Below are 27,165 nucleotides of genomic sequence, written 5' to 3'. Positions count from 1 at the left end.
TTCAGGACTTTGACGTGCTGAAAGATTTTCGCCACCAGTTAGAGGTCCAATGCACTTTGGATCAGGTTTTTTTCTTCAAGGACCTTTCTATATTTTGCTGTGTTCATCCTTTTTCAATCCCAACAAGCCTCCCAGTCCCTGCCGCTGAGAGCCATTCCAATAGCATGCTGTTCCCACCACCAAGCTTAACCGTAACAATGCCATAGCTCAGATTTGGAGTGGTGCCATGTTTCCACAATTTTGACATGAGTTGGCATTCAGGCCTAACTGATAAACTTTGGTCTCAGTAGACCAGATAATCTTGTTTTCATAGTCTTTCAGGCTGCTGTAAAACACCTTTTATTCAGGAGTGTCTTCCTTCTAGCCACTTGACCATAAAGACCTAATCAATGAAGTGCTGCAGAGATGGTCGTCCTTTTGACAAGTTCTCCCATCCCAGCTAAGAAAATTGGAAGCTCTGTTAAGGCAGCCACTGGGTTCATATTCACCTTCCTGACCAAAGCACTTCTGGCTCGGTAAATTATTTCCTTGGTCTTCATGGCTTGTTTTTTGTTCTATCATGTAATGTGAAGTTAGGGACCTTATATAGATAGGTGTATGCCTTTTAAAATCATGTCCAATAAGGTTCTGGAATTTGCATGTGTGCTAATTTTGTAAAATGTGTCAAAATATCTAAAAAAGTTTTTCCGCCTTGTTATTATGGGCTATTATCTGAAGATAGCAAAACAAATATATTAATTATGATTGAATCTATTAGTGGAATTGCTATCATCATAGTTTGAAAGTGAGCATTGCTACTGACAGGAGGCACATAATGGCACATACCCAACAGTACACAATTGTCGGGGTACTGGCTTGAGAGCACCAAGTTTACAGTGCTTTGCCATAAATCCCTGAATGCACCTTTAAGACTACAGTACTGAACCTGCAATGTGTGATCATACCAGCAATACAGTCCTCTTCTGAAAGACACTGGTTTATTATTTACCACAACATTTATACAATACAAAAGAACACAGCATTTTGACATTCAAAATAATGAATGCTATTTGCTATGAGCTAAAAAAGTGTATTTCTATCAATTCTAATGTGATACAGCAGGGCTGCTCAATGCTTTTCCTAAAGGATGATGGCTTTCCAGGACTAGGATTGAGCAGTATATAGTGTCACATAGTGTTATATAGTGTCATATAGTTTCATATCGTTTTTATACAAACACATAAACACTTAACTGCCCAGACTATTTTCTCAGATGGCCTTAGACTTTTGAAAAATATTGACCATATAAATCAACTGTAGTTTATAAAGATATTTTTTACAGATTAGACAGGAACCAGGCTCTGGGGGTGGACAGTCTTATTTCACCCAGATAGTCTTCCGGATGAAGATTATGAGCACATGACCATTTTGAGGCCTCATCGTTCATCAAGATTTTCAAACGTTAAAATAACAACAAATTAAAGGTGAGAACAGGTGAGCTGTGGCCAGGATCCTCAGACAGAATACAGATCAACAACATGACTTGGTAAACTTTGAACAGGGACAGCAATACCTAGTCCAGCCTCCTATAACGAGGTGTGCAGGTGTCCGTGGAATGTGTCCGTATTCGGCGGATCAAGCTGGTATTCCAGTACATATGGCAGTACCATTCAAAGAGCTATGACAATCATTATGTTTATAGCTCTGTAAATGGCGCTGCAATCTGCACCACTTTGTCTTGGTGTCTTCTATCAAGTCTGTCAGTCAAAGATATCAAAACAAAATGTTCCAACCACTGCCGTTTCGTGAAAATCCGATAAATAATGTTATTGTACGTGTCCAGAAAGCTGTACGGTAACTAGCTTAAATGTATTCTTCACTGAAGTGTAATCTCTGTGACACTATGTTTCAGCGCAACCCAGGCAGACATGGCCAAATACAACGATAATGAAGTCCTCTAATTCCACTGGGAAAAGGCATTTTATGATCTGGACTATTTAAGTGGTTCAGTGAGAAAGAGAAAAATGAGGGTTCAGTGACTTGAAACCCCAAGAGCAGATGGATCCACAGTGTAGTGCACATAACAGAGATGGATGGATGACATCTATTCCATATCAGAATATCACTCCAGACAAGCCTACTGCAAGTAATAATGGGTACGTCAACGTTCCACTTCCACAGGAGAGTAGGAGGAGGAAAAGGAGAAGAAGGGGGAGGAATAGGAGGATGAGGAGAAGAAGTAGAAGGAGGGAAAAAAGAAGTAGAAGAAGAAGGAAAAGACAGAGATATTGGCTGGTGGGTGGAAAAGTCTTACTCTGAATATAAGTGGTTGGTATGTTCCTACTGTGCTGGGTGGAGTTGACACTTTAATGATCTCAAAAGGTCCTCATACTGTGACATAGGTATAATTTCTTTTGAAGGTATAAGCTGGTTTAACGCATTATATAGATGGGAGCTGTATAGACCTTTGTGTCAGAGGTTTAATGACATGGAGTATTTGTGTATTCACTTTGAAAGGGCGACATTTTTATCCTTTCAAACAGGGCTATGCAGCACCAGTCCTGGAGGACCCATGTTTATCCTCAGCAATTCATTCAGACAAGTGGGTGCAAATAACTTTCAGGTAGAGACCAAAAACAAGTGTTTCAGGCTTCTACTGTATGACTGAATTTGGCTACCTATGCTTTAGAAAGTGTTAGTAGTCCAACTTCCAAAGCATGTTATTTATCTGGATATAGTGTAAGAACAAAAGCCTATATAAAGGAATAACATGCAGTATATACAGTCCATTAACTTATGTCGGTTACAGCTTGTGATATTCAAGGCTGAAGATGTGTATTCCCGTGGATCTCTTATATGCTTCAATTTTCTCAATAATCTTTTTTGTGAAAGTATGCACTGCTGTTGGATGGTATTGGCTATTCATATATTCCTTTAATTCTCTCCATTCTATCAATAATGGAGAAACAATGCTGAACATGGACACAACAACACTACAGAACAACTGTTAGTTTAGATACTGTACAACCATACAACCATACAACCTGGGCTCCTAAAAAAAAAAAATACTGAACTGTAAGTATTGCTTATTGAACGGCAAGTCTGGGACTCCTAAGAAAAGTGAAATGCCTTTAAAAGCATGGAATCCAGAGTTTATGATACAATCTAATCAAACGCCTTTATTGAAGAGCAGGTAGCGCACATTGAAATACATCAGTTGCCAGAATCAGAATAAAAGGCAAAAGGAGATTAGTAGTGAGCAGTCAGGCCATTCAGCTGCTCAATACCCTCAACAGCCAATCTGGTTGACCGACCAGTAATGAGAAATTATTTCAAGATCTCTTGAGATAAGGAGAGATGAACACACACACACACACACACACATATACACACTGATCAACATCAATTTTAAAGGACAGATAATGGTAATTTCGTCGTGAGCAATTAGACATAAAACAATTACATTGATTGACCATTACATTGATGCAAGTCATTACACCCTCGACATGTCCCACTGTTAGGACACGGAAATTGGGTTGACTCCAGGAGAACAACTGTGTGTGGATGGTACATTTAGAAGAATATGTCTGGTTGACAAAGATATACAGACCTGTGCAAAAGTCATAGGCACCTGAAAGTCGACCGAAGGCCATTGACGTGGGTAGTAAGTGTTCTAATAAAAATATATATACACAGCGACCCCTGCGCAACCCCGTTTCCCATTTAGTTGGGACACTGCGTAAAATGTAAATAAAGACAGAATGCAATGATGTGCAAATCATTTATCCCTATATTTAATAGAACTTAGTACAAAAACAAGATTTCAAATGTTGAAACTGAGAAATGTTATTGATTTTAGAAAAATACAAGCCCATTTTGAGGGGCATGTTTACCGCTGTGTTGCATCATCACCACTTCTTTAAAAAATACTCTATAAGCATTTGGGAACTGAGGAGACCTATTGCTGTTGTTTTATGAGTGAAATGTATGCCCATTCTTGCTTAATATAGGATTTCAGTTTAGCACCCAGACTCCTTTACTTCAGAGCTATGCTGTTGTGATACTTGCAGAATATAGTTTGGCATTGTCTTGCTGAAATAAGCAAGGACTTCTCTGAAAAATACTTTGTCTGGATGGCAGCATATGTTGCTCCAAAACCTATATATATTGTTCAGCATTAAAGGTGCCTTGACAGATTTGCAAGTCACCCATGCCTTGTGCACTAATGCAATCAATCAATCAAATTTATTTATAAAGCCCTTTTTACCACAGCAGTTGTCACAAAGTGCTTTTACAGAGACACCCGGCCTTAAACCCCAAGGAGCATACAACAGTAGTGTTGAATTTCAGTGACTAGGATAAGAAGGCCGGATTTTTGGAAGAAACCTAGAGAGGACCCAGGCTCAGAGGTGTGTTCAGTCCTCTTCTGGCTGTGCTGGGTGAGATATTAAGTCCAATTGGAATAATTAATACATTTATCTTGGCTAAATCCAGAGTTTATTTAAATTTAGACAGAAGAGTATGACCAGATGGACAAGGACAAGGACAGCAACGGGCCTCCCAAACCAGGCACTCCGCAGGTGTGGACCAGGACCTCATGTCCTCCTAAAGTTTAAAACGGGAGGAGACTGGGAAAATTCTGAAAATGCATTCCTCATATCAACAATGATTTATGGTGGAGAATGAGAACTTAGTGGGGAAGGAGAACTGACCCAATCCCCCAGCACAATAGTATAGCAGCATAAGACCTTGGAACTGAGGCCCTACCCGGGGGAGACCCCGGACAGGGCCCAACAGGCAGGAAATCAATCCACCCCCATACCATGACAGATGCTGGCTTTTGCACTTAAAATAAGCCAGATGGCCCTATCCTCTTTATTCTGGAGGACACAGGATCCATGATTTCCAAAAATAATTTAAATATTAATTCATCAGTGCACAGGACAGTTTTCCAATTTGCCTCAGTCCATCTTAAATGAGCTTGGGCCCAGAGAAGGCGGTGGTGGTTCTGGATCTTGTTTATATATGGTTTCTTCTTTGCATGCTACAGTTTTAACTTGCATTTGTGGATGCAGTGACGTATTATCGACACAAACAACAATTTTCGGATGTGTTCCTGAGTCCATTCAGTGATGTCTGTTTTTAATGCAGTACTGCCTGCAGGCCTGGAGATCACAGCCATCCAATATTAAGTTTTCAGCCTTGTCCCTTGCATACAGAGATTTCTCCAGATTATCTGAATCTTTTAATGATATTATGTACCGTAGATGACGAGATCCTCAAAGCTTAGCAATTTTATGTTGAGAAAATGTATTCTTAAATTGTTGCACATCTGTCTGTGCAGTCTTTCCCCTCCCCATCCTCAATTCTGACAGACCCATCCTCGCTGGAATGATCTTTTAATACCAAGAAATGTTACTGACCTGTTGCCAACTGACCTAATTGTACGTGTGATATTCAAACAGGTTATGTTTTTTTGTGATATTCCAGTATTTCCAGTTGTCCCTGTCCCAACTTTTTTGAAACATGTTGCTAGTATTAAATTCAAAGTGGGCATATATGTTTTAAGAAACAATAAAATGTCTCAGTTTCAACATTCGATAAGTTGTCTTTGTACTATTTTCTATTGAATGTAAGGTTTACACATCATTGCATTCTGTTTTTATTTACATTTTACACAGTGTCCCATCTTTTTTGGAAACAGGGTTGTAGATGTAAAAGGTTAGAATGTCAAATGATTGTTCAAAATGTAAACCCTTCCCAACAAACATGTAACTGGAACTAGCCTGTCAGACAGATAGCCAGAGTCAGACTGTGGACACAAATACAACAGCAGGTTGAGGGTTAAATTGGGTGTGCAACAGACTCACTTGAGAGGTTTTCAAGCAGCACTAGACAGGAACAGGCCTAGTGTTGCAGAACCAGAGCAGGAGTTTGGAGGCAGAGGAGCAGCCACTGGAGGAAGAGGAGGCGCAAAGCAGCAGGAGCAGGGGGCAGCAGAGGTCCGGAAAGAGAGAGAGAAGAGAGGGAGAATAAAGAGAGGAAACGAGAAGAGGAAAGAAAATCAACAACATAAAGTTGAGGGTGAGAAAGGCAGGGAAGGGAAGAGGGAGAGAGAGAGAGAGAGAGAGAGAGAGAGAGAGAGAGAGAGAAAGAGAGTAGGGGAAAATCTGGTTAATCCTCATTCAGCAGTTCCTAATAGCTAGTGTATTGTACTGTTAGAGAAACCTCTGTAGGCAGTTCACAGGTATAATTAGGGGGACCTTTCATCAATGATAACCATATAATACCTCATTACGGCAATAGAATAAATAAATTAGATTAATGACAAAAATAATGCAATTTATCAACAATAAAATGAAAAATAAGTCATTGAAAATGTATGTCTACCATAGCTTAACATATCTACAATAGTTAATGACATATTATAGGCTTTGAGATGGCGAAAGGGCCTGGAAAGTGATAACATGACAGGCTTTATTCAGGTGAGTCAGACTTGCCCTATGTTTATTTCTGGGCTAGAAATCATGTGTGGGTAGCAGCTATACAGAAACCACAAATTATATGCATTGTTGGCTAGGCACGTAACCACAAAATACTTGTGGAAATTAATGCAATATCCTTAATGAATAATTTGACATATAAGACTTCTGCCATTCAAGCTATGGCGACATAACAATAACAACAAACAACAACAAGAACAATTTCTGTTTCAATACTGGATTATTCTATGATAAGTCTACAGCCGAGTATATCAGTTACCACAAGGGAAACATGGTGTCTTTGAAATGTGCAAATGGCATAACAATTTGATTGGTTAGATTATCTTGTTATCACAGCAAACAGTCGTAAAGACGCCGGAATCAGACTAAAGTATGTAGCAATCGATAAGGCATGGGAAGAATTCAGCCTCATCAGGTAAGAATTTTAATGGCTTTAGCTAAATATAACAAACATGACCTCTTTCTAAAGCAGTCCTTTCTGCCCCCAATATGGTCCTGTTATAATAGACATTAACTCTTTTTGAATCAGTATTTTCTCATGAGCGATACAGGTCTCTCCGTTCTTGCACCAGCAGGCTCAGGAACAGTTTATTTCCACCTGCTGTAACCCTGATTAACAATGTGACTTCTCATCACTAACTATACACCCCTCTGCACTACTGGACACGTCTGGTAAGATTTTTCAGTTCACATGTCATTGCAGCTATTCCTGTATTTGCATTTGCACATGCTGACTTGCACCTTAAAATTGCCCTCATTGTGCATTTAGAACTGCCACTCTACATGCATTTTTAAATTTTTACATACACATCAACCTCATTGCTGCCATCCCTCCATTTCAGTTGCCCATGCTACACTACTCCTTCAATTTGCCTTGATTGCTAATTTAGATGAGAATTGCCACAACTACTTATCCCACTACATATGTTATACTTTATACCTGTATATTTTCTGTACATTTGTGAATTTTCCAATGAACATTTAGAATTGCCATATATTGCATTTGCATTAATTGCACACCTATGCCTTTCATTTGTATATACATATATTTATACTTGTACATTTTCCTGCTCTCCTCTATTTGCACTTTTTGATTGTTATGTACTTGTACTGTTCAATGACAATAAAGTTTAATCTAATCAAATCTAATTCAGATAACCATCAAGCGCTATGATGAAACAGGCTCTTATGAACACCGCCACAGGAAAAGAACAGCCAGAATTTCCTCTGCTGCAGAAGATAAGTTAATTAGATTTAAGAACCTCCGAAATAGCCACTTAACTAAGCCTTTGATTGCAGCCCAAATAAATGCTTCACTGAGCTCAAGTAACAGACACATCTCAACATCAGCTGTTCAGAGGAAGACCGTGTGAATCAGGCCTTTATGGTCAAATTGCTGCAAAGAAACCAATACAGAAAGACAGCAATAACAACATCTGAAACTATGTAGTGTACTAGATGAGGACCGCAGTTATTATTCACTCTATGTGGTTCTGGTGCCAATTGACAATGTCATACTCTTGACAAGATATTTACGACTGCTATAGCCCACTTCCTGTTTCTGTGTTCATTTTCTGCAGACAAAACAAAGCAGACAGACTCCCCACACTGTCCAGACACTGTCTGGCTCAGACTCGACCCATACACACATATGTGTGGCATTGTTTCAAAGGATTTCTACCAGAACCAAACATCCAGGTCCAGACTGAGTACAGGAAGTCATTTAGAGGTTGCATACAGTATGTTGCTCAGCTGATGGAGCTGTTAAGTAATCTGAGAAATTAAGGTCAAGTTCCCGGGAGCGAAACACTGCATCTGGTGAAGACTTCTAAATTCTAATCCAGAGATATAGTATATTAAATGACTGCCAATTTAGAAATATAATATCCAATGATTTAAAATCCCAAAATATATAATATTTTTTTAATAAATTATTCCTAATCCTGCAAAATAAAACATGTTATGATATATAATCCAGAGAAATAGTTTTTCCAGTTACATCTAATCCAGAGATAAGGTACATCCAATTCCTTCTACTCCAGATATATAGTATGTCCAAGAACTTCCAATCCAGAGGTATACTATCAAAATTACTAGTATACCAGAGGTACAGTGGATATAAAACGTCTACACACCCCTGTAAAAATGCCAGGTTTCTGAGATGTAAAAGAATGAGTGAAAGATAAATCATGTCAGAACTTTTTCCACTTTTTATGTGACCTATAATGTGAACAATTCAATTAAAAAACAAACAAAAATCTTCGAGGGGGAAAAATGAATAATAAAATACTTATTAACCTGGTTGCATAGGTGTGCACACCCGCTTATAACTGGGGATGTGGCTGTGTTCAGAATAAACAAGTACTGGCTGTGTGCTACATGTGACAAATTTTTCTCCCTCAAAGATTTCAGTTTGTTTTTCATTTGAATTGTTCACGTTATAGGTCACATTAAGGGTGGAAAAAGATCTGACATGATTTATCTTTATCTCATTATTTTACATCACATCACCTGCCATTTTAACAGGGATGTGTAGACACTTTATAGCAGTATATCCAAAATATGCATACTGCATTCATATGATGGATGGGGATGTACATGTTAACTCAACCCCCCCCCCCTCCCCCCATACATACACACATCTAGGAAGCTAGATGTGGGGTAGACTGGGCCTTGCTGGCTCTGCTCTCACTTATTGCCCCATATATCAACCCTGTTAGCCCACAAGCTGATGCATAAAACTGCTGTTGTTCCAGATGGCACTATTGTGTGATGAGGTTTATCTCTGCTTAAAATGTTCTCCCTACACTCACACAGGCCAAGGACAACTTTTCAGCACAAACAAGACTTAACCACTTTTGTCCATAAATAAAGGAGCAGATGAAGCAGGAGGTCTTCTTGTGGGAGTACACGTTGAATAATGCAGCACAGCGTTTGTTCTAGGTCTCAAAATAGACCCTTTTCAGTGATATATTTGACCCACCACCTCTGTTAGATTTGCAGGCATCCAACCTGTCAGAGGGACGGTGATAAGGCAAGGGCATGCCTTCCCATGATGCCACTCCCCTCCCAGGCAATGCCTGGTCATAGGGAATTGTCCCATGGAGCTACTATCCATATGCCAGCCAGTGGAAGCCCTGAGATTTATTCAAATTTGTATATCACAATGAAGTATCATGAAAGCAACTGAGGGCTCATAACCTGCACTTATCACTTCCATTGTTTATGATTCTTTACAAAGATTTTATTTTTGGTAACTCTGCTGCTGGCCCACCCTCCCCAGACATCAGTGCAATGATCGGACATCTTTAGGATAGCCTGGGATCCTACACACTTTGTTTGTTGTAACCTTTAACGGTAGGCTATTGCAAACCTAAACATGACACGAAAGGCTGCCTGTTTAGGCGGCACATCAAAACCAATCCATGACACAGACAGTCATATTATGTTATTTCCTCATCATCAGTGCAAACACTGGCTGTGGAAGCACACCAACCAAGCCGCTCCAACCAATTGTAAAATTCTGAATGCCGCCAGCTACGAATGGCTCCCCACATGTGGAACGGGGAACAGAGACAGTAAGTGTTCTTTTCCACAACTCAATCAACGATATGGCAGCATGACAATGACAATCTTTAGCACCAGAGAGGCTTTCAACTTAATGATCTATAAAATACCAGATCCACACACATGGATTTAAGCATTGGTTATACAAATTCCAGGCAAGCTGTACTGCAGTAAATAATGTCTCTAAAAAGAAGAATTGTGTAAAATCTATCAACATTTTTATACAACATATGTGCCAGAATGACCTTCTTTGAATGACCATGACATATTGACAAAATATGATTTCAACATGTTTTCTCTGCAACTTGGTTATTAGACAGATTTGACCATATCATGGTATCATACCAGAAACAAATAGCCCTCTGGAATATTGCAGGAGAAGTTTCCTAAAACAGTGAGGATATGGACCATGTGTATGGTTCAACACTGAGTGGTAAAACCAACTGATAATGTGTCCAATTTGTGTATAACATTTTAATCTCTCAAAGACAATATGTTTACACAATCTCACAACCCCTTTCTACACTTTATAGAAGTAGATTTTGTAGTACTATATGTGGTTACAGATTTTAGGTGAATTACACCATCAACTGAAAACATTCTGACATTTTTGGTTGACCAACTTACAAATGCCGTAAAAACAATATTCATGGATGTGTAACAAAAGTGATTCAGATATCACAATGATTAAACTGTGAAGAATTCTAGCAAATTTTTTAATTCTAGCTACGAGAAAATTACATTAGGACACTTCTTGCCGCTTGCTATTGTTTGTTAGATAGCTTTCTGGTGACCAATAGAATTTCTGCATTTTAGGAATGCACTTAAGCACACCCACATAATTTCTGGTGAGTAAAGCTTGTACAACCTCAGTGTTACTGAAGACATTATGGACAAAGCAAAAAATTACACATTGCCCCTTTAAGTAGAAAAACATCATAAAATGATTGAGTTTCCCTATTAAGTAAACACTTCACCTTCAAATATAAATCAAAATAGTCATTTACAGCACACCAAGGGGAGTCAGGGAGTGTGAACCAACACAAATAGTGTCTGTAAGCGCCTTAGACGTGACGACCGTCTGGTCTCTCTCTCTCCATGCTCGCTTGACATAGAAATATGGCTCTAGAATTACACAGCTGCTAGATGTACGGGGTGAGGAGGTGGTAGAATGAAGGCTTAGTAAACTCAGGAGAAAATGATACCAATGTTATTAGTTGTGCTTGGACAACATTAAAAGGCCAGTATGTATGTGTAGAATGTCTTGATTTAACGTGGTAAAAATGCCCATATGTGCAAGTGAAAATATACTGTTTCATAATATCATTTATATACAGAATGCATAACTAAAAGGGTAAAACTGAATAGCTTTGTCTGATTGTTTGCAATTTAATTCTGCTTTTACTCATGAGTGAAAACGTTGTGTGTGTGACACCTCTATAGTGATGATCAACAGTTCACACCCCTGCATTTCCTTATTTTTTATATATTGACTGGAACTGCAGCAGGCATGACTAGTTAAACAGAAAGAAGGGAAACGGTGTGATCCTGTGGTTACAGTTTAGGGACAAACAAGGTTGGATCAAGTTGAAGGAAATAGGGGGAGATGTGCCCTGTTCATTCAAGTGGTAGATAAGAATGTGACCCCTGCATTTCGATACGCCATTTATGTCTGAGCATCACACCAACAAGTGATTAGCCCCCCCACCATGTCCTAGAAGATGAAAACTGCAAATCAGTGAACGGGTTGTGAAAAATGTGACCAACTGCTACCGTATATTGCTGCCAAATACAAAAATCTTACTCTAATTGACAACTTCAGACGGCAGAAGTAAAATATATCGGAGAGAAATACATTTAATTTCAAGCTTTCTTACAGATTACCTTCAGTTAGGGACATAAATATGGACTCTGCTATGCTATTCTTTCCCATTTGACTACATATAGCAGCTAAGACAATCACATAGAACAAAAGATCAGAAGTTGAACCTTTCTTCTCATTAGGTGTGATAATTAATGTTATTACAGAAGCAGAGGTCTCACCACCAAATCAAATATTTTTTTGTAAACTGTGCAACAACGTGTTCATATATCGCCTCTATCTGGAACAATGATCAGTGTTCATGCAGTATCTCTATCTGGAACAATGATCAGTGTTCATACAGTATCTCTATATGGAACAATGATCAGTGTTCATACAGTATCTCTATCTGGAACAGATGTTCAGAGTTCATAGAGTATCTCTATCTGGCACAATGCTCAGTGTTCATACAGTTTCTCTATTTGGCACAATGATCAGTGTTCATTGAGTTCCTCTGACTGGAACCCTGCCTAACACCAGTGGAACCTGAACCGTGTCCTATGTACTGCACGTCAGCAAATCAATCCTAAGCAAAACCTAAACCTCATTACACACCAGGTTGAAAATGAAACACTTCTGGAGGACGGTATGGTTTGGTGTATCAGCAAAATGCTGCTCATAGCAGGGGGAATAAGACGTGTTTACAAGCCCGTTACAGATTAACAGGGCCTGTCGGTCTGGAAAAAGGGACCCGGGGAGGGAAAAAAGGTAGACAGGAAGAAGCGACGCTAACTTTGCTATGTTAGGCAATCAATGACCAGTCTGCGGTCCTCCCAACCCTCCTCTGAGGTCTGTAGTGTGACTACCTCTCGATGTGGAACGCTGCATCAGGCCTCACAACAGCTGTTCTGAGGTCTGTAGTGTGACTACCTCTCGATGTGGAACGCTGCATCGGGCCTCACAACAGCTGTTCTGAGGTCTGTAGTGTGACTACCTCTCGATGTGGAACGCTGCATCGGGCCTCACAACAGCTGTTCTGAGGTCTGTAGTGTGACTACCTCTCGATGTGGAACGCTGCATCGGGCCTCGCAACAGCTGCTCTGAGGTCTGTAGTGTGACTACCTCTCGATGTGGAACGCTGCATCGGGCCTCGCAACAGCTGCTCTGAGGTCTGTAGTGTGACTACCTCTCGATGTGGAACGCTGCATCGGGCCTCCCAACAGCTGCTCTGACCAGCAGACTTTACCACCATACTTCACTCTTCTGTTTATCAGCCAGATTAACATGATGACAGCCCCGCCATTTGGAAACTGTTCATCCAGAGATTCCAAGTGCCGGAGCAGAAAACAAATCATTTTTGCAGGGACATTGTTAAGAGTTTTCATGGCGAATTCGACCTTTTGCAATCTAGTGAAAAAAAAAAAAAAAGGTTCTGTTTACAGAGCAGACTCCTAAGGCAGAGTTGCTAAACTACAAACATACATACACCTGTCAACCCTTTCAACTAAAGCATTCATCGTTAATTCATGAAATTAACGTTTACGTTAGCGATTTAACGTTTAAGTGAAGAGTGAAAATCATCATCGGACTAATTAACTTCCATATTGCGCAGTAGTCTCAAGGTTTCAGCATGAGTGAAAAGTGAAAAAAACACTTGGGAAGCCCTTATATCACTTGCGAGCAGCTATCCGTTTGTTGTTAACATCATCTGTGATCGACCAACAAAGAATGGATCTCTGGTATCTGTGAAGTGGGACGGCTATTCATTGTTATGCTGTCACTTTATATTGCCTTACCTTGACGGAAAAGCATGAATGTAATGTCACTTGACTTAGTCAGCAAGTAAGGAATCCTTAAAAATACCCCAAAAAGGCATTTATTTATTGTTAGAATGGTGTTGTTTTTGCTTGGATAATATACCTGTGGCCCAGGGGCTTCGTTGATTAAAATGCTTGTCTCGTAAAGAGGAGATCCTGAGTTTGAATCAACAGAGTGCCTTTTTAACGAGGTACATGTGTTTGAATCTCGTCTCTGCCACTTAGAGGTACAAATCTTTGAATGTTCTTGTTTTTACTTGGATAATATACCTGTGGCTTTTGATTTGGTTAAAGTGCCTGTCTAGTAACCAGGAGATCCTGAGTTTGAATGTCAGCTGTGCCTTTTAAAAGAGGTGCGAGTCTTTGAATGGTGTTGTTTTTGTTGGAAAATATACATGTGGCTTTTGAGCCCTGCCATACAAAGATGGCCAGGATGGGCGCTGTGGTTTAGTTGGTGAAAGCGCCTGTGTAGTAAACAGGAGATCCTGAGTTAGATTTTCAGCAGAGCCTTTTAAAAGAAATACATGGGTTTGAATCTCATCTGTGCCATTTAAAAGAGGTATAAGTGTTTGAACGCTGTCCCTATTGTGGGAGTAAATAATGAGTGGATTTTGATCCCTGCAATACAATGCCCTCCAATAGGGCACTGTGGTTCAGTTGGTTAATGCAACTGTATAATAAACAAGGGACCCAGAGTTCAAATCTCAGCAGTGCCTGTTAAAAGAGGTACAAGTCTTTGGTGTTGTTTTTGCTTGAAGTACACACCGGTGGCTTTTGAGCCCTGCCATACAACAACGTCCCGGATGGGCCATTTGTTAGGTGTTTTAGGTGTTTTGGGAACAAAAAATGATAACGTCTATGATAATGGTTATCCAAGTTCACTTTTTGGTGAATGGATTAACGGTTAACGAAGTTAACTTTTTGATTTACTGTGCTCAGCTTTGTCTATTTACTGTGGGCCCCAAGTTCTTAACAAATATTATTTGTAAAAAAACAGTAACTTAGAAATACAGTATCTGCTTCAGTACATTACCTTAAATGTACCCACTCCTGAGTTTCCTGAAATACAAAAGCACAATCTTACACGTCTTGACTTAATACATGTTTCAGATGTATGTTTGCTTATTTGTAAATGTTCAATGTCTTTGCGAACTGTTATTTTCTATGGCAACAAAATAATTGTCAGTAGTAAATGTTTTTCAAACAGACTTGGTACTTGTGCTTTGTCTAGATTCTAGAGTAAACAAGAGGACAACAAGAAATGGTAAATTCTTAGCTGACTCCACTTGACTGAGAGATAGATGGTGCAGCAAGATGACAACGCTCACATACTTATTTTTTTGTTTACCTCTGTCTTGGTACTTCCTGTAACTTAACAGGCACATTTGTTTAGTGTTCATGAGCAAACAGATTTGCTTTCCAAGTGTGGCAACCAGATTTGCACGGCCTACCCTACTGTTGGGACGGTTTCCAACGTTAGCCAGCCGGCCACATATAACATCGTTTTGATAGTTGCACTGATCACATTCATCAACTTAAGAAAATTGAACAGCCCAACAGTTAGGGTACAATTTACAAGGAAGGAAGTTTTCGACAGGCAGCTTGAAGGACACTCCTGCTACTGTCTACTGTATCCCAACTACCTGCTTCATTTGAACACAATATATACACTCTAAAATCTGTGTATTTCATGTTATTTTCGTTCTTGTACAATCTAACATAGCAACATAGAGCAGTGAAGCTATCAAAACAACATCATTTGTCACTAGAAGACCTACGAAAACTTTCTAGCACTGGACCTTGTCCCAAACAACTCTGCCAGTTGGCTTGATCCTAAAAACACCAGTTGAACGGCCCAGCATGCAAAACAAGCTGGCAAAAGGCTTTAAAACAGGTTCTCCATGCTACCAGCATGTAGACTTAATGTTTCTATGGCTGACTAAAAGCTGCAATTTAGAAATGATTACAGGGAGAAAACGACCGTCAGTGTGATCGTGTGCACATGCAACATTATATATAAATGGCCTTTAAAATCTGACAGCTTTAATTAAAATGACGACCCTGAACAGCTGAGAGGCATATATGAAAAGGTGATGTTGGTTGTGCTCCTTCATATGCAAAAAGAACTAACAACAATACTGTAAATATACACCAAATGAGTATGTCTTCAGAGGTTGAACCAGAGGAGAATTTATGCTCTAGAACAGATTTCTGAAAGTAGGCAAGGACCACGCCACCAGAAAGCTTTCACTACAGGCAGTTTAACTTTATATCACATAACATAATGTAGCTACACTGTGTCTTTCTCCTGTTGATTTATGGTATTAACATTAGCTTTAAAAACAAAACAGACGAATCACGAATATCTAAAATCACAATGCCTTATTTCTCCCGGTCAATTGTTTCTCCAGCAACAAAATACATGAAGACTTCAATGGAAAGGTGGTACAGTAAATAATGTACATTATTAAGTCTTCAATAGGACAAGATGCTTGAGATACATACGGTAGCATGGTCTTAGCATAAAGGAATTCCTACAAAACAGAACTATGTACAGCATATCAGGCCAAACAGCCAAATGGATAAATCAATTCTGCATCCTATTCTGAGAATTAAAAAATTAGACAGTTGGGTGTGTGGCTGAAATGTTATTACAACACAGGCTTGATGAACTATTACTAAACCAACGTAATAGGCCCTAGCTGGCAGGCCTCTAACAGACCAACTCTCATGGGAAAGCAAACATTCTATTGTAGATGCCCGTCTGTGTAAAGTAATAAAGTAATCTGTCACTCAGGTCCAAGCACATAGTGGAAATGTTATAGCAGCTGTATGGCAGTCATGTATGAAAATCAATTCAGTGTAATACCTTTACACTTTACATTGATCACATGCTCAGGAGCAATTAGCATGTTAAGTGAATAGCCTAGCTTAAGGGCACAATGTGAAATGTTTTGCAACGCTCAAACTACCGGCTACTTGCATATCCCTGCTACGATTCAACACAATATCCCAATATTGTAATGAATTAGCCAGCACTGAATATTGCAATGTTCAGTGTTGAGATCCAACCATGGCTGCCTATAAAACCCAACGGAAATACACTGAACCAAACACACAGTACAGTATCACGCAAAACAGAGTCCCACAACAGAATGACTCAACAGGGCACTTACTTGAGAACATGCGTGGAGCCATTGATCTGTGCGGCTGAGCAGGTGGGCCCCGGGCCCAGTATGGAGGGACGCCGGGCGGCGTAGCGCTTTCTCCCGCAGCACAGGATGATGAGAAAGGCACGGCGGAAGGACTTGTTGAGGAAGGCATAGAGAATGGGGTTGAGCATGGAGTTGATGTATCCCAGCCACAGGCAGGCAGCCCACAGCTGGTCCGGCACTGTGTAGTTAATGAAGGGATCCACCACGTTCGTGATGAAGAAGGGGGCCCAGCAAAGGCAGAAACAACCCATGATGATGCACAGAGTCTTGGCCGCCTTGGTCTCCGTGCGCATGCGGTGGTTGCGCTGGTGGTCGGCGCTGTCCGCCGAGGCAGCCGCTCCCCCGGCACGCTGCAACATGCTGATCTGCTGTGCATGCGCACGTGCAGTCACATAGATGCGCTGGTAAGCCAGCACCATTAGACCAAGTGGGATGTAGAAGGCCACCACAGAACACGTCAGAGCGTATGGCTTGTTAACCATGAAGACACACGCCGTCGAGTTGGTCGCGTTGCCTATGGACTTCCGCTTTTGTATCTATTAAAGGGATGGGATTTGGTAACACCACACACACACACACACACACACAAAAACACACACACACACACACACAAACAACAGCAAAGACATACAGTACCAGTCAAAAGTTTGGACACGCAAACCCCATTCACTTGAATGGGAAAGTGTGTCCGACCTTGTGATGTGTAATGTATATACAGAGTTAATGTGTCAGCTCAAAAACATTTGTTTCACAAACACAATACAGTAAAACTGGAGAATAGGTCTATGACATGGCAAGTTGATACTGTATGGATTAGAACCATACAGTGAAAAACAGAGGCAATTAATTCTGTACATGATGAGAGGACTGAGCTTGTCAGGGTTGCCATCATTTAAAATGGAGCTCCAAAGATAACTGTGCATTTATGTAATTTCCAAAACAATTAAATGTATCTACAATGGCAATGATTGGAAAAAAATAAAAATAAAATCCAGATCAGATCTCCCAGGGTAGAGAGGAGGTAGGCTCAGAAACTGATCATTAATCATGATCTCCCAGCAGCATCCTGCCAAAACCTCAGACCACCTCCAGACCACATCTGTGCCTCTACTGCTTAAACACCCAAAGACCTCTGGGCTCTGTCTAGGGGAAATACATGACACTAAGATTGATGGATATAGACTGATTATTTTAGTTTTTCATCAACAATTAGATCATTTTAAACGGTATTTAATATTAAATCACTGATTGCCACCTCTGAAGGAACCTTTCCAACGAACTGGACCTCCTTTCCCAAAGCATTTGTAGCATTAAGATAACTTAGGAATATCCTTACAATTTATCAAGTCAAATCATTCCCCAGAGCTTTTGTTAGTAACATGGCGCTTAATGATCCAGACCACTCTATTAATTGAAGATCTACACTAAACACAGAATTAAGATGTTTGTGCTTTCTGCTTGACTTAGACCACCATTAAGTTCAGAACAAAACTCTAACCTCTAATTTCAGTTTTTACATACGAGTAAAGGATAAAATCACACACTGAATTAAAATTAAAGTAACTGCTTAGAAGATTAATATGCTACAAAGGCTTATTTAAATTATTTTTAAAACAATAATTGATAAAACCTTACAATATGGCATTTTGCTATGCAAAAAGAACGATGCCACGGTCTGTAATCTTTGATTCCATATTTGTAGTTATGTGCCCTGATCATTTAAGGTCAAATCTAATCATCCTACTTTCCCATAATATTTCACCTTGGCAGTATCTTCGGCATCCTATTTAAGTAGTTAAAACCAAGATATCACAATAAAAAACAACACATTTGCCTAGATTGAGTGTATGAACACGTAGAAAGAGATAAAAGTATTACTCACCACTTCGCCTATTCCAATACTGTTCCATCCTTGCATAATGGGAAGGAAGGATATAAAAGTTGGGATAACCCAGCATCCTCCTAACATTAGAGCTACTCTCAGAGGTGTCATCTTATTCCTGTACACCAGGGGCTGACAACAGATAGCGTAGTACCTGTAGAGGAGAACAGAGTAAACCCTCTTCTTAAGATGGGAAAGAGGGACATGTATTACATTTAAAAGCTGTCTTTTTCTAATAGATGTTGAACCACCACCTCTTCTCTGGCAATGTGCTGTTATAGAGATATAGAGTTTAAGATCATTTATATTTGCAGTGAACAATTGTATTTTGAAATCCCTGATACAAATTGCTTCTCGGTCTGGCTGAACCAGTCTAACCTATCACTGCATTCCAGAGACCTCATTTGGCTTCATCTTCCCGAAGTTACTATGGAAACATGACCGCACAGCAACCGGGTCTAAGCTCTTAGTCTGACGCCAGACTTTATGAGTGGTAGTCAAATTATCGTTGACATTTGACAGATGAATTCCTTTGTCTTCCACTAAACAGAAAAAACACTGAAAAGAATAAATCCTTCTGTGTGTCGGCACAAGTCAGTGTGTGAAATGACACAGGCTATTTTCCTCACTGCCTGCGGGGACTGGTTCCAATATTACATGGATCACAGGAGTGGCCACCCCGCAGGTACTGTATGGATATGCAGCTTGCCAGCTTTGAAATGCAGTGGTTCTGGATTGATAAACCCTTCCCTCCATCTCCAGCCTGCTCTCAGATCTGGTTGTCTTGCCAACTCCAATGGTCATTGTAACAGGACACACAGCACTGGAAGCAGGTTATTTTCCCTCTGTTCAGAGACAAATGTTCTGAGGCCAGTAGAGACCTCCCCACAATCAGACTCCATCCAGACTGGAGCCGGAGAGCCTTCAGTTTCTTTTTCACTCTCGCTCAGCTGACCCAGATCTGTCAGTCCTCAGGCACTTTCTGACCCACCCCCCCATTTAGTCACTCGCCCTTCGGCTCGGTGTGACATTCCTGGCATGTGTTCATCACACCATGATTTCTGCTGGCAAGACTGGGGCCTACTGTAAGTTATTACAATTCACAGGTCTCTCTGTCTCACTGTGCCATAGCTCGCTTCCCATCATGTCTTCAAGGCACTAGTAAAGTTACTCACACTCTCACTGGATAGTAAAGTTATTCACACTCTCACTGGACAGTAAAGCTACTCACACTCTCACTGGATAGTAAAGTTACACACACTCTCACTGGATATTTGATTCAGTCACTAGCCTGCTGCTGTTGCTGTTTTTCAAGATGGTAGTGAGGTCATTTAATATTTCATTGAGGGTGAACTGAACTAGATCCACCACCCGTCAACAGCATAAATAAATGAGACCACCTGATAAGTCGCACCGATGCAAAAAGCTGACGCATCAGCAACAAAACAGTCCTATTCACCTAGTGTTTCCAGAGTTCAAAGAGGCATATTCCCTCAGTTTTGTAATCAGTTCTTCAACGGACCGGGACATTTCGTGTGCCTGCCCTGTGTCTAATGAATACAATGTGCCTCTGAAACAGCGTGGCGGTAAAAATAAAATGTTTGTGAGTCTAGGTAAGATGGAGCATGGATGCGTGTGTGCACTGTACTGCTTTTTGTCTTACCTAAGCAAAACCCAGGCTTGCCTGTGGAAGGGCCAGAGGCACAGCACCCATGTAATGTGTTGACTGCAGTCTGGCCCTCGGCAGCTGTTCATCTAGCTTACTGTTCTCACTGAGGCCACCTATAGCCATGCTTTACAGACCATACAACAGAGCCTCGGTAGAAGACAGATCCAAAACAAGCACTGCAATTTGACTATTTGACCGTTTGACTAAGAGGTAAGAATTTACAGTGGAAAATTATTAAAACTGAAACAAAAGGTTTAATCAGTCCAAGCATGCAATTAGGGCACAGACATATGTAGTATCTACCCACAGACAGGCATTTAACTAAGCTAACTGGCTATTCCTGTGGCCAGACTGCATATTTTGTGACACTGCATGCAGAGATGGTGTAAAAGAGCTTATCTGGGGGTAGATAAAAGATGATATTCCTTTAAGCTGTGATGAAGATGGGTTAGATGGAAAATGACTAACGATTAACGCAGGTAGAGAAATAGAAATGGAATTTATTTATTGGACTCAAGGGAAGTAGATTCTTAACTCAATGCCAAAATCACCGAATATCCTCTTAAAGTGAAATGGAAGATGCGGACATTAAAGGAAGATGCGTAAAACTTTGTTCCAAGCTCGGCTGGCATGGGCAAAAATTTATGTTGTGGAGAAATTAATCTGAAGGCAAATGAAAAGCAGACATCTGTGCTGTAAAAGTAAAAACTAAATTGCTAACTGCAAGCCTTTCATATAAAATGTTTTGTATGAAAGAGAAACAGATTGTCCATTCAGGGTCATGGCCCTTGTAAAACACAAATATCTTAGTAAAACATGATGGCTCATCAAGCCTGTATTTTGTGCTGATCTGAGAAACAGTATTTTACTTTACAGTAAAACGGGTGTTAAAAACACCTGGCTGACTTTCTATTGTTGTATATTATTTGTCGTCTCTCTGTCGTCTCTCTGTCGTCTCCCTCATTCAGAACGACTTACAGTAATGAGAACCTACATTTCCAACCTGGCTCCCGTGGAAATCCAACCCACAACCTCTGGTGTTGCAGGTGCCGTGCTCTACTGAGCTTCACCTTCATTCAGTAAAGCTATGTTCAGTCCTTTTCATTAGAAATGAATGGCTGCATAACTGTTTTTATTCGGTTTCTTTTTTCCATTGCCATTTCAAGCCGTTACTGTCACAATAAAGATCTCTTGGACAACGATACCAGAAAAACTATGAATGAATAATAAAGTACAAGGCATATCGGTTTTTGGAGTATAAAGATTTTGCTGCATTGCTAATTGTATCCTGCATTCAAAATCATCTTATTATTGTTCTTCATTTCTACTTCTACTACTTCTGAAATTGCTATCTGTGCATGTGCAAGCCTTGATGACTAGCAGTATAAAGTGGAGCAGAGAGAGCAGAGGTGTGTGAACTGATAACATTACAGGTTAATTTACGCTTCCAGTGGTGAGTGTGTGCATGGTGAACACTTGATCATGGATTGCATTCATTTTGTTGGTTCCTGGGAAGTTTGTGCTTTAACAGGTTTCATCTGGCTCTCATCAGTTTGCAGACATAATTTATTTTCTAACGTCCTTTGGTTTTGCTTAAGTTAGCATACTGTCATCGGTCAGAAGATGACACACATCCCATGGGCAATATAACCCCTATCCTCCATATTATCTCCTGTTTTTTTCCAAGCAAAATATTTGAAGTATTTGAGCAAACCACGTTCGACTGCGCAAGAGAAATTATTCAATGCAGCATGCGACGTGTTGTACAGGCACATAATGCACTATTCGTGTACTGCAATGCAAGAGCCCAAACTATTTGATGTGTCTCACAAAAAATCCAACTGTATACAAAATATAACGAAAAAGGTCATTTGGAGAACAACACACACCACAGAATTACTCACCTATCTAGGAAAAATGCTTTCAGTTTATTCAAGGAAAGGAATTAGAGCATATAAAGCTTAAAGGGCAGATTGGAATTATGATAGAGCTTTTAAAACATAGCTTGTAGACTCAGGGCACTCGTAGGAAATAATATAGCAACTTTTCTCATGCACTATAAATTCCCTGCCCAAGGGACTGCCAAGCAAGAGACTACTTGTGTTGATTTTTTTTTTTGTCACTGTAAATACTTTCGTTGGTAAATGGGTTGCGAATGAGCAAAAAATAAGCCTGCTTCTTCTTTCCTGCAAGATTCATGATTGTAATAACTGTCAAAGCTTACTGGAACTTTTCCGGGTGCCTGACGCACGCAAATATCAATCCAAACTGGAGTACACAGGAGAACCTGCTTTACAGAACATTGGCGGGCTAAACAATTAATAGAGGGTACCTTCACCGGTCCCTCACTTTATAAAAGATTTAATCCACTTTTTACCTTTAAACACATTTTCAAATGCACTCGTCTGTCTAGGGAACGATGTGTGTGCTCAATAAAACATCTGTAGCATATGGCGGTCAGAATACCATCTGCTGTTTCCCATTTAATTGAGGCGTTATCAGTGGGTTTTACTTAAAACAACATCTCTAAGCTAAGGAGAGGGGTGGAGAGAAAGAGGGCAAGATAGAGGAAGAGAGAAATAGAGAAAGATATGGACAAAGACACACAGAGGAGGGCAAAATACATGTATATGTCAAAATCTTCCCTTCATCTCCTTTTCCATTCTGTCATTTCCCTTTATGGCCTACTGTCTGACATTGTGACCCCAGTATTAACCATTATTACTGTGACATTGCTTTCATAATAATGCCTAAAGGCTTTGGAGTGACATAAGCCTCACTATCTCTGCACTCACAGCTCAGCTGAAATAAACACAACGCTGTTGAAGTAGTAATGATTGACCTGAGCTTTGAAAGCCATTTGAATAAACTAGTGGAAACAAAAATCCTGCCATGAATAGTTGGAACCCTGAGTAGCTGTGTAATGTCCGTAACATATCCTCATTCAATGTAAAAGTATAGCCAGCTTAAATGCTTAAACTGAATTTACCATTCACTTTACTTTCTCATACCAAATCCCACTAATGTAACTGTTGCCCCTAATACTTTGGAAACATTTTTCTTAATTTTTTATTCACTTTCATCATGAATCATTCCAATGTGGCCAATAAGGATGATAAAAAAGTGGGTTGTATCTTCTGAGGAAATGGAATCTAAATAATTTACAGATTGTATCTCCCTTCACGTCACTGGTACTATGAATGGCTAATAGTGCGGGTTATGCACACTGCACAAGGTTTGCTCTACATCCATGTAATGGAATTAAATGATAATGTAGTGAGAGTAGACAGGGAACACCTTGCTCTTGTGGGAAAAACTGGAGCACATAGGGGGAAATGTGTGGGCCCAGCAGCGCATCTGTTTTTTTTTATGTTATCATAAAGGTTTTTTCAATCTGTCGCACCGCAGACCTAAATATCTTCATCAAGTCAGCTATAGTCATGAGGTAATAGTCATATGCTGGTTGAACAGGAGAGAAAATGATATCGATGACTGGGTAGTTAGTGAGTACAAAATATGCGGACTAAATGTTGACGTATCTTTTCAGGGTGGGTGCTGACGGGTGGGGCTTACCTGTCTAAAGCTATGCAGCACAGGTGTAATATGGACGCTGTTGTTAAAAGGACATCTAGAGATGTCCGGACCAGGCAGAACGTTTCACCGTAAATCCAGTTCTGGTGGATCAGTTCGATGGCACCAAACGGCATCACCAGCAAAGACACCATGAGGTCTGCAAAGGCCAGCGACACTATGAAGTAATTGGTCTTGATTTTCCTAGGGGAGAAGGGAAGTGAGAGGTCCCCAATTCACTGTACGTGTGAAAGTGTTGTTTACTGGAAGTATACAGAAAAATAATAAAATAACACAATGAAAATAACAGAACATACTGTCTAATGTGAGTAAATGCATGGAGGTAATGAGGTACAAACTAAATAAAATCCTTTTTTGGATAGTTTGTTAGCAACAGATTTGCCATATTTGGCTAGTGAAACAAAACTGCATAAACCATGTCAACACTTCAAAATGAACTACCTTGCATCAGATTTTTTATGATAAATATTATATATACATAAAGACTTGAGGAGAGATCAACGGAAGATAACGAGAGAGGATAAAACAAGGAGAGAGTGAGACAAAAGAAGATAGCCCAAAGAAGAGACTGCAGTGGAAAGCATGGGAGTGTGAGACTTAAGCAAGAGACATGAGGGAGTGAGAGGAACAGAAAGACAGAGACATGAGAAAGTTAGAAAAACAGAAAGACAGAGACATGAAAAAGTTAGAGAAACAGAAAGACAGACATACGGAGAACGTGAGGGAATCAGAAAGACAGACATACGGAGAACGTGAGGGAATCAGAAAGACAGACATACGGAGAACGTGAGAGAAACAGAAAGACAGACATACGGAGAACGTGAGAAAAACAGAAAGACAGAGACATGAGAAAGTTAGAGAAACAGAAATACAGAGACATATGGAGGGAAAGGGAGGGAGCGATGAGAATAGAGACAAAAAGATAGAGAGAAGGACAGACTGGTATTTAAAGATGTGACATAAAGGGAGAAAGAATGGTTGGTGAGAAGGAGGCGACAGCAAGAGAGAGAGAATGAGTGAATCTGTGGCACACAGCCACGGTGTGAACCTGTGGCGAAGCGGTGTCCCCCCTCTGAGTCTGATGTAGAACAGAGCCCTGGGCCCTCCATTACTGACTAATAAATCTCTGGGTGAGGCAACCGCTTTGAGCCTGCTTAGCTAAAAATAACACAATATGAACGGCTAACGGCCGTCAAATCATATTGTCATTTAACCAAAACATGCCATTAAAAGCTGTTTACCAGTTATATGTTAACAACATCATGCTGAGCAGAAAAGATTAAACATGCTCTACTTGCTTTAATTGAAAACTGGATGTAGAACGTGAGTTACTTTTCCCATCGATGCACATTAATTAAATAAACATTCCTAATATTTCTGCGCATTAAAACTCTATCATTTCGTGGCCATAGGGTCTGCCCCATTGGGAAGGAAAATTAAAAAATCAAAAAAATGCAAATAAGCCCTGCTGGTTGTAAAGAGCGAGGAGTGGCAGGACTGGGCAAAAACACACCAAGGTGGGCAGTGTAGCATGATGACCATTTTAATTTGAGTGCAATGAGTCAATGTTAATACGTCCGTCTTCACTAGTCCACTTTGGTAATCAAAAGAAGTACGAGTTTTCCAACTAGAGGCTGGGCTCGGTGGCTTGGCCTGCTGCTGCACAGTGTCTCCCATAATGGCTATGCCGTCTCATGGCAGCTCTCATTTTATGGATGGCTGGAATAGGTGTGCTATTACAGGGTAAATTGGGGATCGCTGATTAATTCCCGCGGGTACATTGGGGAATGTGCTGTGCTAGAGGTATTTCCATGTCACTGTTAACCTGATCTGCAGGGAAGTCATGGTGGCGAGACAGAAGGACTTCAGTGGAGTGGTGGGGATTACAGCAATGTTGGTCTACTAAATCACTTTTCCCTTGGCCGAAAACAGATAGGGGATCTTTTGGGGTCAACACATTTGAAATGCTTCAGTTTCTAGGGTTCAGACAGAAAACGTCACAATATTACTTAAACCATTTGTAAGAGAACTACGCACAGCAACGTAGTCACGATGCCTTGGCGTTAGGTTCTGCTCCTCTGGGGTAACTCACAGCCATCACACGATCGTGTATACGACTCTACCAACAACAACCTCACAGTTATATTATTATTAGCAGTCCCCATAGACAATGATCAAGGCATGCAGTAGCGATCACTCCACAAAAGGAATCCCAGAACCTCACAGGTTGAGGCGGGGGATGGGGTGGTGGGTGGATTTACACCTGCATGTTGGTATGACCATGAGCATATCAGACTTAGTCAGTAACCTGACGATTAAATAGACAGGTACGAAAAGTCATACAGTATCTCACTGGCCAGTTACCACTCGGGTGTCCGTGCCGCCTATGCTAATTAGAACTACCTGGTATCTCTCCCGGTGTTGTCAGTTTGCTGTGGGAATGTGTGGTGTGTGTCAATAGGTGTTCATAGTGTTGCTTTAGCTTTTTAGTCTGTTGACACAGTTGCCTCAGCTCCATTTTAGCTTTTCCAGTTTACAGACACCTGCAAAATTCAATAGATTGGTGATTGAAGGTTTATGTTACAATGGATGTATTCAAGTCTTGAGTAAAAGATGTAAAACACTGTTGTCTCTTTACATTTGGGTCACTGAGGGGTGATACTGTCCAGGGGTCAGACAGCCTAGAACCGCCTTTTTACTTCTGGCATCATGGTGTTGGCATGTCAAGTCACTACATGGCACGCTGTCAGTGTGAGTTTCATCAACACGAATGGTGACACCATTATTCGTTACTCACCTACATTTCAGTGGCAATTGACAAGACTACAACTAACCCAGAAAAGTCATGTCAGTTGACTAAAACTACATTAGTGGTTAAAACGTACTGATTAGTGATGGTGGACAGTAGTTTTTAAAGAGATGGAGAGGTTACACATAACAGCGTGGTTCTGTTTGGCAGTGTAAAGATCCACCAAACATCAGCTTGTGAACTGCGGAGGAATAATCTGAAACACGGCCCACACAGCTTGAGCTATTTTTCTCTGCGCACGTGAAACAAACAGTTGCTGGTTGGACCACTGAGACACAGAGATGTATGAATCCTGTAATCATGTTGTAGAACTCATTGTTGCCAGCCATTCA

General features: G+C 40.4%; 1 protein-coding gene across 7 annotated transcripts in view; it reads right to left on the bottom strand.

Annotated features, from left to right (window-relative positions):
• The window catches only part of htr4 (5-hydroxytryptamine receptor 4), an 82,027-nt gene that overhangs the window by 16,116 nt on the left and 38,746 nt on the right, over positions 1-27,165 (bottom strand). For 5 of the 7 annotated variants that reach the window (XM_020045714.2, XM_020045718.2, XM_010902248.3 and 2 more), the window contains 3 exons: positions 24,007-24,207; positions 18,765-18,918; positions 16,844-17,418 (listed from right to left, as the gene is read on the bottom strand). In XM_020045714.2, coding sequence (XP_019901273.1) covers positions 16,844-17,418; positions 18,765-18,918; positions 24,007-24,207 — 930 coding nt within the window. Of the gene's footprint in view, positions 1-5,849; positions 5,935-14,700; positions 14,727-16,843; positions 17,419-18,764; positions 18,919-24,006; positions 24,208-27,165 lie in introns of all 7 variants that reach the window. The other 2 variants (XM_020045717.2, XM_020045716.2) reach the window with 2 other exon arrangements.

This window comes from Esox lucius, chromosome 4, assembly GCF_011004845.1.
Source record: "Esox lucius isolate fEsoLuc1 chromosome 4, fEsoLuc1.pri, whole genome shotgun sequence".
Taxonomy (NCBI): domain Eukaryota; kingdom Metazoa; phylum Chordata; class Actinopteri; order Esociformes; family Esocidae; genus Esox; species Esox lucius.
The sequence above is the reverse complement of the archived record's forward strand: the minus strand, read 5'-3'. Positions and strand labels throughout refer to the sequence as shown.